Source organism: Meriones unguiculatus, chromosome 18, assembly GCF_030254825.1.
Source record: "Meriones unguiculatus strain TT.TT164.6M chromosome 18, Bangor_MerUng_6.1, whole genome shotgun sequence".
NCBI lineage: Eukaryota > Metazoa > Chordata > Mammalia > Rodentia > Muridae > Meriones > Meriones unguiculatus.
In genome coordinates this window covers 73,516,175-73,528,250 of record NC_083365.1, presented here as the reverse complement: position 1 = coordinate 73,528,250, position 12,076 = coordinate 73,516,175, and the positions used below count along the sequence as shown (strand labels likewise).

The following is a 12,076-nucleotide window of genomic DNA, read 5'->3' as shown; positions in this document are numbered from 1 at the left end:
AACTATAATAATAATAATAATAATAATGTCTATCATACACACAGCACGCTCTCACCAAACCCTCTGGGCTCAAAAGAACATGTAAACAGTTTTCCCCCACACCTTTCTGTGTGTGTGTGTGTGTGTGTGTGTGTGTGTGTGTTGGGGGGAGACGTGCATGTAGAGTTTCAGGGACAACCTCTGACATCCTTAACCATCTGCTTTTTTAGAGACCGAGTGGGCCACGCTGACTGGCCACTGATCTTGCAGGATCCAGCTCTCTCCTCTTCCCCAGCACGGGGATGGCAGGTGCACACCCATGCCTCCTCGGGATCCAGCTCAGGCGTCACAAGCGCTCTACGAACTGAGGCATCTCCCCAGTTCCGAAACAGGAGCTGACTTTCAACACGGCCACTCCTAGCCATAGACCTACACACCCTTCTTAATTCCCAAGAAGTCACATGTCCAGAGACATTCAGGGGCCAAGGAAAGGATCCCCGCTGAGCAGCTGCATAAGGCACAAGGAGCAGCCCCAAGGAGGAAGTCAGTGCAGTCATCTCTAGGGCCTGGACTCAGCCACGGAAATCGACTGGCATTTCAGAAATTCATTTCAGCACAGAAGCACCTAGATAACTTTGGAAAGGGGGAGTTCTCTATCCTTAGCCTTCAAATAAATGGTTTCATTCAACTGATCTAACATTTCCAAAATAGAATGTACCCTCTTCGTGGAGATGGGGACTCAATCATGACGCTGGCATAAACTGTCCAGTTTGCTATTTGGTTTCACAGTCTGTTGCTAATTAGACATGAGGCAAAAGCATGGAAATGGAGAGCAACAGGAAGAACCAGGGATGACAGGAAAGGGCTTTCCTGGAGACGTCTTGGAGTCCAGAAGCAAGGCCAGTCAGTGAATGTAGCAGCTGGTAAGAGATTTGTAAAATCCACTATGCTGGTGAGCTATCGTGACCTGTTTGAGCACATGAGAAGTGGACTCAGGCAGCACGGTCTGAATCTCCCACTTCAGACCCAAGCATCTGTCTCACAGCATCCTGCAAGGCCCCTTGCCTGAGGAGAAGCTGCCCGTGACCCTGTGGCCGAGAAGAGGGAATGAGAAACAACCCCATAGCACGACTTGAGGACAGCCAGGGAGGGAAGAATCTCCAGTGTTTCCTGCTTTGTGGGTTCCTCTTCCACCTTTGTCCACCCCCCTTCTTCCCTTTCAGCCCTTAACGCTTAGACATGAGAGAAACAAGGATGGAGAGGAAAGGAAAGAGATCCCTGAATAAAGCCTGGGCTTGGAAAGAGAGCAATGTCCTACTGAGGAGCACTGAGTTCCTTGGGACAAATTTGATCTTCTTCATCAGGATATCTAATTTCTTGTTGTTGCTTCTTTGTACATGACTACTTGTGACCAACAGCACCCAACAACCCACCCTGGCTCTGAAGCCCTAGCATTTATATGCCCTCAGAAAAGTCCCCAGAATTCTAAAGTTACACAATCGCAGAAACCATCTGCAGCCGAGAAAATCATGCTCCTACCAGAGCTGTAAGACCCAGTTTGATGACCACACCCCTCTTTACTCTATCAGGCTGCTCCAGTTGTCGGTTAAATGTTGTATGTACCCAAGTTGATGTTTCGTGATCTATCTGCTGTTTTTTTTTTTTTAAGCTTTTTGCATGCTGTAAGCTCAATAAAGTTGCTCATTTGAAACTACAACTATAGCTACTGTAGGTGCATGTGGACGCAAAAGGGGGTGGAGCCGGGAATCCTCAGTTGTTCTCTACTCCATGCTGAGGCAGTCTTTCACTGGAACCAGCCACTGATGTGGCTACTCCAGCTAGCCAGCTTGCTCCAGGAATCCCATCTCCACCCACAGAGGGCTGGGACTGCAGGCATTGCCACTACTGTTACCTGGCTTTTATATGTGTTTGGAGACCAGAACTCTGGTCCTTAGGCTTACATGGAAGTGCTTTCTCCACAGCTCTGAGATTATTATTATTATTATTATTCTTTTAAAAGCTTCATGCTCAGCCGGCGGTGGTGGCACACACCTTTAATCCCAGCACTTAGGAGGCAGAGACAGGTGGATCTCTATGAGTCTGAGGACAGCCTGGTCTAAAGACGGGGTTCCAGGACAGCCAGAGTTACATAGAGAAACCTTGTCTTGAAAAACCAAGAGAGATAAAAAGCTTCCTGCTCAAATGATTAAGACTGAACTGTGTGGAAAGAGTGGTTGGCACGGAAGACCTTGTTTCCCTTAGGGATGCAGCGGCCCCAGGGCAGTAAGGACATGGTGCTGGGACATGTGCCCTGAGCGCTCATCTGAAGGTGCCCTGCAGGCCTTTTCCACCAGGTTTCGGCGGTCACCTGTGTTGGACACTTTCTCTAGGTCACTTCTAAGTCTCCACTCAAAATGTTCATGTGGGCTTTCAATTTCTAATTACCGAAAAAAAAAAAAAAGATCCAATTATTGCCAAGGAAAAAGTTCAAAGGCACGTACTTTTTCAGCTAAGGGTCCTGAGAACCACAGCCCCAGGCGGCTGGTTGTCTGTTAACCTCCGCTGCCGTCTTTGGTAGCGTTCTGAAAGGCAGAGGCCGCACACGGATACTCACGGAACATGGTGTAAAATTGCTGTGGGTTCAGATTCCATTTCCCCCAGGGGGTCTTGTGGCCTTTCGACTGGGCGTAACTTGCATGATTGAACTCAGGTTCTGTCCCAAAGGAGTCTAGCACTCGCAGCATGCACCTGCAAGGAAAGCTACGTGTCAGACTGTGACCCCGAAGCTGTATGGTCGAGTGAGACAAACGGACAAACCCTCGGAAGTAAAATTGCCACCGGGAGGGAGCGTAGGTCTTGTTTTCTTACTTGTTCATTTTGAGTTTATTTTTATGCCTCTGGGGGTTAAACCCAGTTCCTCCTGCGGTCTGACTGAATTCTCTACCTCTAGGCGACACCCCAGCCAGGTGGTTTTGGAATCACATGCATGCCAATCATCCATGCCTGCAAAGAAGGCCTGAGCCACCCAGGCAGACAGAACTGGCCGGCAGCTGAGGGTGCCCAAACACCAGTGAAACAAGCGTCCAGGAATGCTAGAAGGGGCCTGCAAGATTCACCTTAGTGGACTTAGCCACCCGGGTAGGACTGGGCATTCAGTAGGTGCCTAATCAGTGTGATGAAAGAAACAAAGTCCCATCACTCTATAGCTTTTACTGTGCTGAGAGCATGGGCATGCTGCACAGCTTTCAGCCTCTGCCAACTTCCCCATCCCTTAACTCCATCATCTGACTTTGGGTGACACTTGTGCTGTAGCTACAAGGGTCCGCTTCATGCTGGAAAGGCGTTCTTCACACTGGTATGCTGACGATATCTGAAGGAAGGGTTTGAGGGAATATTTAGAGATAGATGAGGGCCCACGATGCCATTAGTGGTTTTAAAAGAAGATGACTGGAGACCCAACACAGAACTATGCACAGTAGGCTATGGTCTTCTCTGGATGGGGGCTATTCCATTTTGGAGTTTTCAGCCTCCAAAAGCGAGAAATAAATTCCATTCTACAATAAACAAGTCTGGCTCCAGTATTATGTTGGAGTAACACAAAACAGAGATAAATCTCATTTACTAGGCGGGGTAGCTTTTATATATATCCAAGTATGATATAATAGGATTTGACTGCTAGATTGGCTGGAAACTGACACAGTACAATGGAGCCTCATTGGTCTATTAAACTGAGCAAAACCTGGCCCGCTGGTTATCTTGGTATAGCTTGAGCCAAGAATTGGTTTATATTCTTTTCTGTGCCTGGGTATGTGCTTGTGTATGTGCATATGTACATAGATGAGAACAAGTGTGTGTGTGTTGGTCAGAGGTCAACTTCAGGCTATCATTCTCAAGGCACCATCTACCTTGACTTCTTTTGAAACAAAGTCTCTTGCTGACCTGAAACTTGCCAAACAGGCTAGGCTGGCCGGCCAGGGAATCCTAGGGATCCTCCTGTCTCTAACTCCAGTGTTGGTGTTCAAGCATGTACCAATGCATTCAGCTTTGCCATGTGGGCTCTGAGGCTGGAACACAGGTCCTGAAACACTGCAGAACATTTCACTGCCTGAGCTCCCTCTAAAACACGACAGAGGAAAATTCCCTGAAGCTCACTCACATTTCCACCATGGAAAATAAAGTTTTATTGGAACCTGACCACACTCCGCTATTGACAGTCTGTAACTTGGTGACTGTCCTCAAGCCGTGATGACACAGCGGAAAAACTGCAGCACACACTCTCCTTGGCTGCAAAGCCTACTCACAGGCTGGTCTCTTACAAAGGGCGCCCTGACACAGGTGGACAGGGCACAAAAGGATAACTGGGAGGAGTTAGAGAACCAGTTATAGGCCGCACTGATTTAACTGCTGATTCTTAAAACATGTAAACTAAGCTCATAGGGGTGGTCAACGGGGTCACTTCCATGTGCTGTTGTCCTCTGTCAGGAGACTTCTGAGCAACTTCCACTGGATACACGCTAAACTAAATAAAACTAAAGCCCATGTTTAGGACAGATGACGGCAGCACCTCTAAGAACTCTTTCTCTCTCTCTCTTCCTTTTCTCATTACCAGAAAGCTATTCAAAATTTTTATAAATTTTCATTTTGATGTAAGATCCTGAAAACAAAACAAAATGAAACCAGAGAAGTCCAAATGCCAGATTACATCCTCCAGGAAATATAAGTGTCAGTTGGAATCTGTGTGTGCTGGTCTCACCACCATTTGTCTAGACAGAAGAGAGACAGAAGGGAGGGAAGGGCGCCACCACAGAGGGAACTGCGAGCTAACCCTAACAATGTCCTCGCTTGCCTTCTTACGTGGCTTTCTCGGAGCTGCTCTCAGTACAATGACAGGCCTCCCTTTTGGAAGTGTCTATGTTCATGTGTGCACTTGTGTTCACAGGTGTGCATGCATATCTGCATGCGTGCACGTGGCCAGAGGTCAAATTCTGGTGTCATTCCTCAGAAGCCACATCTGGAACCTTCTAAGGACTTAAACATGTCTTTGCTCCAATGCCAAGGCAGCTGACCATCCTCTAACAGGGACCTCAGAAGCAACGCCAAATGACTCCTGGAACATTCTTGTCACTCACCACCACACTACAGCGAGAGAAAAAACAGAAACACGGGGCCTGCTCTCTAGCTGGAGTCTGGTGTGAAAGCTGGCATGCTGCAGGCCTTTGTAGCTCACATTCTTGCACATCCCCAATGCTCGGCCAAGGACTGCTATGGAGCAGAGGTTTGTGAATTCTGCAGTCATGCTAGAGCACTACTAGCAACATCAGCACCTCATTGTTTAACTGAATTTCTTAGGTTCTTATGCAAATTAGAATTTACAAGTATTTTTCCAAGGTCAACAGATCTAGAGGGCTTATTGCTCACTGAAAGGCCTGATCACACCACAATATGGAACACAGTCCCCATCACTCACCATCAAGCAAGATGACCACAGTCTCACAGCTTCTTTTGTGTATGTGTGTTGTATATGTGGGTGCATGTTCCTACATGTGAGCACATGTGTATGTGTGTCTATGCACATGTGTTTATATGTGTGTTTATATGCACTTGTGTAGTTTGTGTGTGTGTGTGTGTGTGTGTGTGTGTGTGTGTTTGTGCATGCATGAAGGCCAGAAGTTTCTTAGCAGCTCTCCATCTTATTTTCTGATACTGGATCTCTTCATTGAACTCAGGACTCACTCACTGAGTTGGCTAGAGTATTTGCCCTAAGAACTCCTGTCTCCATTTCCCCATGCTGGGATTGCAAATGTACACCACCATGCCAGGCCTTTTGTGTAGATACAGGGACCCAAGCTCAGGCCTCACGCTGCACAGCAAGCATTTTGTGTGGCTATAGGGATGCTCAGGCCCCATGCCGCACGGCAAGCATTTTGCCAATGGGTCCATCTCATTAATGCCTGTGAGTGCTCAAGGATGACCTTGAGCTGCCAATGTTCCTGTCTCAACCTTCTGAGTGCTGGGATTACAGGCAGGCAGCACCACACTTGGTTTATTAGGTGCTGGGGTGAACCCAAGGCTTCATGTACAACAGGCCCGTGTTACACAGGAAGCTCTTTCCCTAGATGCCTCTTCTCATGCTTAAAGAAAAGGAAGAGAAAATTTCTAGGAAGCCTGCCTGTCATTTGATAAAACTGTAGCTTTGTCACAAAACAAAGACTGAGGGCTAAAGCAGCAATAGGCCTCCTGCTGTTTACTGCTAATTCAGACCATTACTAAAGAGAGAAGAAAAACATTATGCACATCTATAAGCCCCGGGAGATGGAGCATTTACACACACCAAGCATCAAATCCTGATCAACAGTGACCATTTTAATAACGACATGGCCTTTCTTAATTGACCCAAACCCCACCGCTGAGAAGATCTTCCCATCTAAACAGCCCTTCTTAATAACGAGAGCTTGAGAGTCTACGGAGGTCCGGATTTCTCGGTTTTCTTTGCATGTTTTCCAGGTGTCTACAATTCATACAATGACAGAAACAACCCTGACTTTCTTTCCTCAAGGCTAGCTATCACTTAGGAAAGAAATCATGTTTACAATATGGCTTATTAACCAAGAAGAAAGACGGCTCTTTCTATACATCTGAGAAAAAAAGTGATGGATTGTGATTCATGAAGAAAAAATAAACAAGTAAATAATAGGGTATCTCCAGAGAGGACTATTAACCAAAGGGAAGGTCTACCCTGATTGTGGGTGGCGCCATCTTGTGGGCTGGGGTTTCCAGGCAGAAAACAGAAGAAAGAGAAATCCTGCAGTCAAGACATTCTCTCTGATTCCTGACTGCTATGACATGAGCTGCCCTGCCACACTAGACTGAAGCCTTTGAAACCATTGAAAGGGTTAGGCTAACTTTGTAACCTATATGTCTTCTAAAGCCTATAGTTTTGAGTTTTAGGTCCAGGTTAAGCTAAAGCCTCTTAGTACCTTTCCAGAGAGTGAAGGAATGTGACCCTATCTGTGAGGACAGATATAAAAAAAGGGCAAGCAAGCAATGACCTTCACTCAGCAAAAGAAGGACCAGACCCTTGTCCTTGAGATAGCGTTTCTTAGCAACGAACCTAGACTTCTTCTGAGTAGCTTTTGACCTCCAGCCAAAAGTCTGTAGCCCCTAATCTTCAAGGATGAGCTAACCACCCCCACCTTAAATTGCAGCTGCATCCACACTTGGCAGGACTGGCCAAGCTTGAGCACCTAAGACTAACCAATTATGCTACTTTATAGCTTCCTCATCCAATCCTAAATTGCCAAAACTGCAACTTCAAATTTCCCGCAATTTTTCTTTTAAAAACCTAAAGGCCTTTGTCTCCCGGTGCCACTCTTTGCTGACCGGCAGGGGTGACCCCATTGTGTAATGGTTAATAAACCTCTTGCTTTTGCAATGAGTCTTGGTCTGGGGGAGTTTCTGGGAAGGGTGCGATCTTGAACTCCTGAGCTGTGAGACCCCAGGTCTTACACCATGAGCCAAAATATAACTTTCCCTCTCTAAGGTATCTTGCTCAGGTATTTGGTCAAAGTGACAGAAAATTAACACAAGAGACCACATCAAAAATGTGTCTATTAATCACAATTAAGAAGCAAATGAGTGAGGCCAGCCTGGTCTACTGAGCAAGTTCCAGGACACCCAAGGCTACACAGAGAAACCCTGTCTTGAAAAACCAAAACCAAAGAAAGAAAGAAAGAGAGAAAGACAGAAGGAAAGAGGAAAAGAAACAGAAAGGGGGATGGCATGTGGCTTATTTGATAGACGGCTTGTCATATCCAGCATGCATGAAGCCCTGGGCTCCATCATATCCTCAGCACTGATAAAATCGGTGTGGCTCACAGGACACTTAGCCTGGAGTAAGCTGGGCAGCTGCAGAAACAATAAGAGATGTTGCCTCATCAAGGTAGAATGGAAGATCAACACTCAAAGGCTGTCCTCTGACCTCCACATATATGCTGTGGCATGCATATACGCACACTCACACAAGCATGAATGCATATACACATAAATAAACAAACAAATAAATAAGAAAAATTATATTTGATTAAATGCATGAGATCCTCTTAGGTACACAGAGAGGAATGTCAGGCACTGGGGAAGATAAATGAGGCTGTTGGATACCTGCTTTTTTCTTTTTCTTTTTTTGAGACAAGGTTTCACTATGTAGCTCTGGCTGTCCTGGAACTTACTATGTAGAGCCTTGAACTCACAGAATTAAAGGTGTGTGCCATCATGCTTGTCTGGACACCTGTTTCTATTCTCAGAATGTCAATATAAATAATTAATAGCCCCAGGAAGCATATAGTCAATGGGAGTAACCTGAATTTCATTAGGAGAAGTACACTCCATAAAGTTCAAAAGACAATATTTAATTATCCTTAAACAACGAAACTACAATCCAATCCTTGTGGAAAAGGGTCTTAGGTAGTACTTACTGGTAATGAACCCAAGATGGTCCCAGAGTTTTCTTAAACTGAGCAAGTCCCACAATATCGATATAAATAAGTTCAACAATTCTGTCTCCTACAGTCGGACAGCCAGACCGGTTTCCAACAACCTTCTTCATAATCCTGGAGTGGGGCAAATGGAAGAAAAGAGAGAAAAAAACAAAAAACACAGCAATAACTTTACAATATGAAACCAGGCAAATGTGATAGGTTAAAATCACAATTCAAGTCCCTATAAAGATAATGGCTGATGATCCAAGCCTGTCTCAACTTTTCAGAGCCCCCATTCTGATCCAGAGAAATTAGATGCTGGTGTATAAACACAACTTGTGAGGTTCAGGAGGCTGTGTTATCCATCTCTACTGTGGAGCAGACATGAGAGAGCTAACCTGAGTCATCTCTCTGAATCTTTGCTCTCATCACCCTTCAGATGGCGGGGAGAGGAGGATTGAATAGTGTTGAGCTGCTATTTCTTCCAAATTCAAATACTCTCTCTTTACAGCTCAGGAAATGAAACCTACAAGGTTCAGGAAGTAAATGAGACTTGTAAGTCTCAAGAAGCTCCTGAAACACAAGATTCTGCAAGGTTCTATAGGCAGTGACAATGGCTTAGGAGAGAAGATCCTCTGGCCAGCAGAGCTGCCTGGAGGCCGTGCAGGGAGCTTGAGGGACGCAGCTTCAGCGAGCTGCCAACCATGCTGGGGTGGGCTTTTTAGTGGTGCAGCTGCCTTGAGTCACCATGTTCCTTCTAAGTAACTCCCCATTCACAATCCTGTTAGGTAACCCGATAAACTCACTGGGTTACCAAGCTAGACTTGGGTGGAACCATTTCTTTCATCTTTCATTGGAGCCCTACCTGAGGTGAACAGATGCTCATATGTCCTCAGAAAGATTCCACAGTGAACACAAAAACCTGTGACACTCTCTCGCTTTCCTTTGCATTTTCTTAACACCTTCAATTCCCAACCTTTCAGCTCTAGTAACTCCCTACATACTCTCACACGGTCTGGACTGACTCATTGTAGGACTGGCCCTGTGGTTTGGACATTCTCGTTCTCTTGTCTTTCAGCCAGTGACCCACCCTTCTCTACACTGGCATCCAAAATGGCCCATGTCCTAACAGAATGACATCGTATGTGACTGGTACGTGAACTTGACTAGTCAGAATAGGTCAAAAGTGTAACTGCCATGTACCCAGAAACCAGTCATCACCTTTCACTCTGATCCCTGCTCATATCCCACGGTAATACCTGACCAATTTACAAAAATCCCACTTTCAAATAACATGAGTTACAAACTGCCACCACAGTCCCTTCTGGCCCTTCTACAAAAGTCAAGCTCTACTGAACCAATTTCTTCTGAAGAGCTGGAAGACTTCCTGTGAAAGGCTGGATAATAAACACTTCCATCTTTGCATAATCAACAGGGTGCTGCAGGATGAAAGCAGCCACGAGTTAAGTAACAGTGAGTGTGGCTCTGGGATCAGAAGATGTTGACAAAAACATGCTGGAGCCAGCTCTGGGCTGCTGCTGAGAGCTTATACCTGGGGTCTACTTGTTTGTTGGTTCTCAACCTCGTCTGAACCACAGAACCACCTACAGAGCATCACAAAATGCTTATGCCAGGACACTTCCAAGTGTTGTGACTTCACCTGGGAATGTTCTGCTCCAGGATTTTATGGAGATCCCCAGCTCTTAAAATAAGTAAGATGAAAAGATCCCCAAGTGATTCTAATGAGCAGCAAAGAATTGGGGACCATTTCCCGGTGTTGCCTCTGTAATGCTCTTTTAAATTAAAGCACATCTGTGGATGTGGCTCAGTGGGTAGAGTGCTTGCCTAGAAGGCATGAACTCTATTCTCAGCACCACAGAAATTGGGTGTGGTGACCACACCTGTCATGCATCGCTCAGGAGGTGGAGGCAGGAAGATGAGACATTCAAGATCATCCTTGATAATATAGCAGATTTGAGGCAAGCCTGAGTTACAGGAGACCTGTCTCAATGTCCCCTACCTCCAAAAAAACAGTACATATAGCCCTCATCCCAAATTCACAAGTCATTACTGACTTGTCCTTGACCATCAAGTGAGTCTCTGTAATACTCATGCCTGATACAGCTTCTCTAAGGTCCATTCTTGTGCCGGTTCCTGACAGTCCTCCATTTGTTCATCTGCCTACGTCCCACTCACTTCCATATTCCTTCTCTCATTCCTTCAACAGCCAGAGTACACTGGCACTTCGCGTAAGTGCGAGGAACTCAGCTGTGAGATTCAAGCTTCAGCACTCCCTGTACTTACGTTCTAGCATCCACACCTCAATTAGCATTAATAGAACTGCAATGAGCATGATTATTATTTAATGCAGCAGTTGTGATTATCGAAAGATTGGCAGCTTAGTCACAGCATGCTGGTCATCTCTGCAGGCCCAATTTTGAATCCCAGCCCATGGAAGGCAGACAGAGTAGCTGCAAAGTGAATGACTTTCTAGATCTCATGTTCCACATATTTTAAAGCAAGCAGGAAGGCAACAGGAGGCAGCCTGGTAAAGGAAGAGGAGAACTGGTTGGGGTACATCCAACCAGTCGAAAGAGCAAGGGAAGGCTATGCTAAAAAGGCTGCACAGAAGTCAGGTACCAGGCTCAAATCCAGGTACCCCCTACATGTTACCTCTTCATGTTTAGTCTGAGGACAGTTTCTTCAGCTCTGAAACACAGAGGGCAAAGGCACCTACTTCCAGGTACTAAAGTTTAAATGCAATACAATGTTTGGGCTGCCAAGGTGCTTCCTTGGATAAAAGCATTCGCCTCTCTCCCTGGAACCCACCGCAGAAGGAGAGAACTGACTCCTGAAAGTCATCCCCTGACCTCCTCACACTATGGCACACATCTGCCTACATACTCACATACACACAGTAACAAACAAAGCAAAAAAGAAAACACAAACGTGTGTTGAACACACAGTAGGTGGCTCACTACAGTTCCAACAGCTGCCATCGGTGCTAGGGTGAGGCGGAGGAGGCACAAAGCCTGCCTGGCACACACAAAGCCCAGGGTTCCACACCCAGGGCCAAACAAACCGGACACAGTGGTGCACACCTGTGCTCCCAGCACCGGGGAGATGGAGGCTGAGATCAGAAATTCAAGGTCATCCCTAACTACATATATTGAGTTCAAGGCTGGCCTAGGCTGCACAGACCTAGTCTCAATGTAAAAAACAGCCCCAATCAACAGGATTGCTAGCATAATTCTTGGTATTTCTGCTGTAAGCACACCTTTATCATGGCGCTGGGCATCTGGGAATCAATAAAAGATTGCCAAGATTATCTTTAGACGTTATTGCTTTCAGCTCAACTTACTGCCGACAACCTAGGCAAGTCAACGATATAGCGAGAAGAGGGTGGAACATACATGACCCTCTGTCATCTCCACTATCTCTAGGCTGTCCTCCCAAGGGTTGGCACAGCAACATCATGACTTGCATGCTGGATCAGAAGTTTCTGCAGGCCGTTTTCTGGGGACTGTGGGGACCCCAGCTCATCTGTTTGGCCAGCTGTATCAACTGAAAAGGGCCTGAGAGGGGGCGAGAGCTGGAAACAAATCCCAGTGGGATGAAAGACT

General features: G+C 46.1%; 1 protein-coding gene across 4 annotated transcripts in view; it reads right to left on the bottom strand.

The window, feature by feature from the left end:
* Positions 1–12,076, bottom strand: part of Mgat5 (alpha-1,6-mannosylglycoprotein 6-beta-N-acetylglucosaminyltransferase) — a 278,229-nt gene that overhangs the window by 80,297 nt on the left and 185,856 nt on the right. For all 4 annotated transcript variants that reach the window (XM_060371867.1, XM_021641418.2, XM_060371868.1 and 1 more), the window contains 2 exons: positions 8,451–8,585; positions 2,594–2,727 (listed from right to left, as the gene is read on the bottom strand). In XM_060371867.1, the coding sequence (XP_060227850.1) occupies positions 2,594–2,727; positions 8,451–8,585 (269 nt within the window). The remainder of the gene's footprint in view (positions 1–2,593; positions 2,728–8,450; positions 8,586–12,076) is intronic.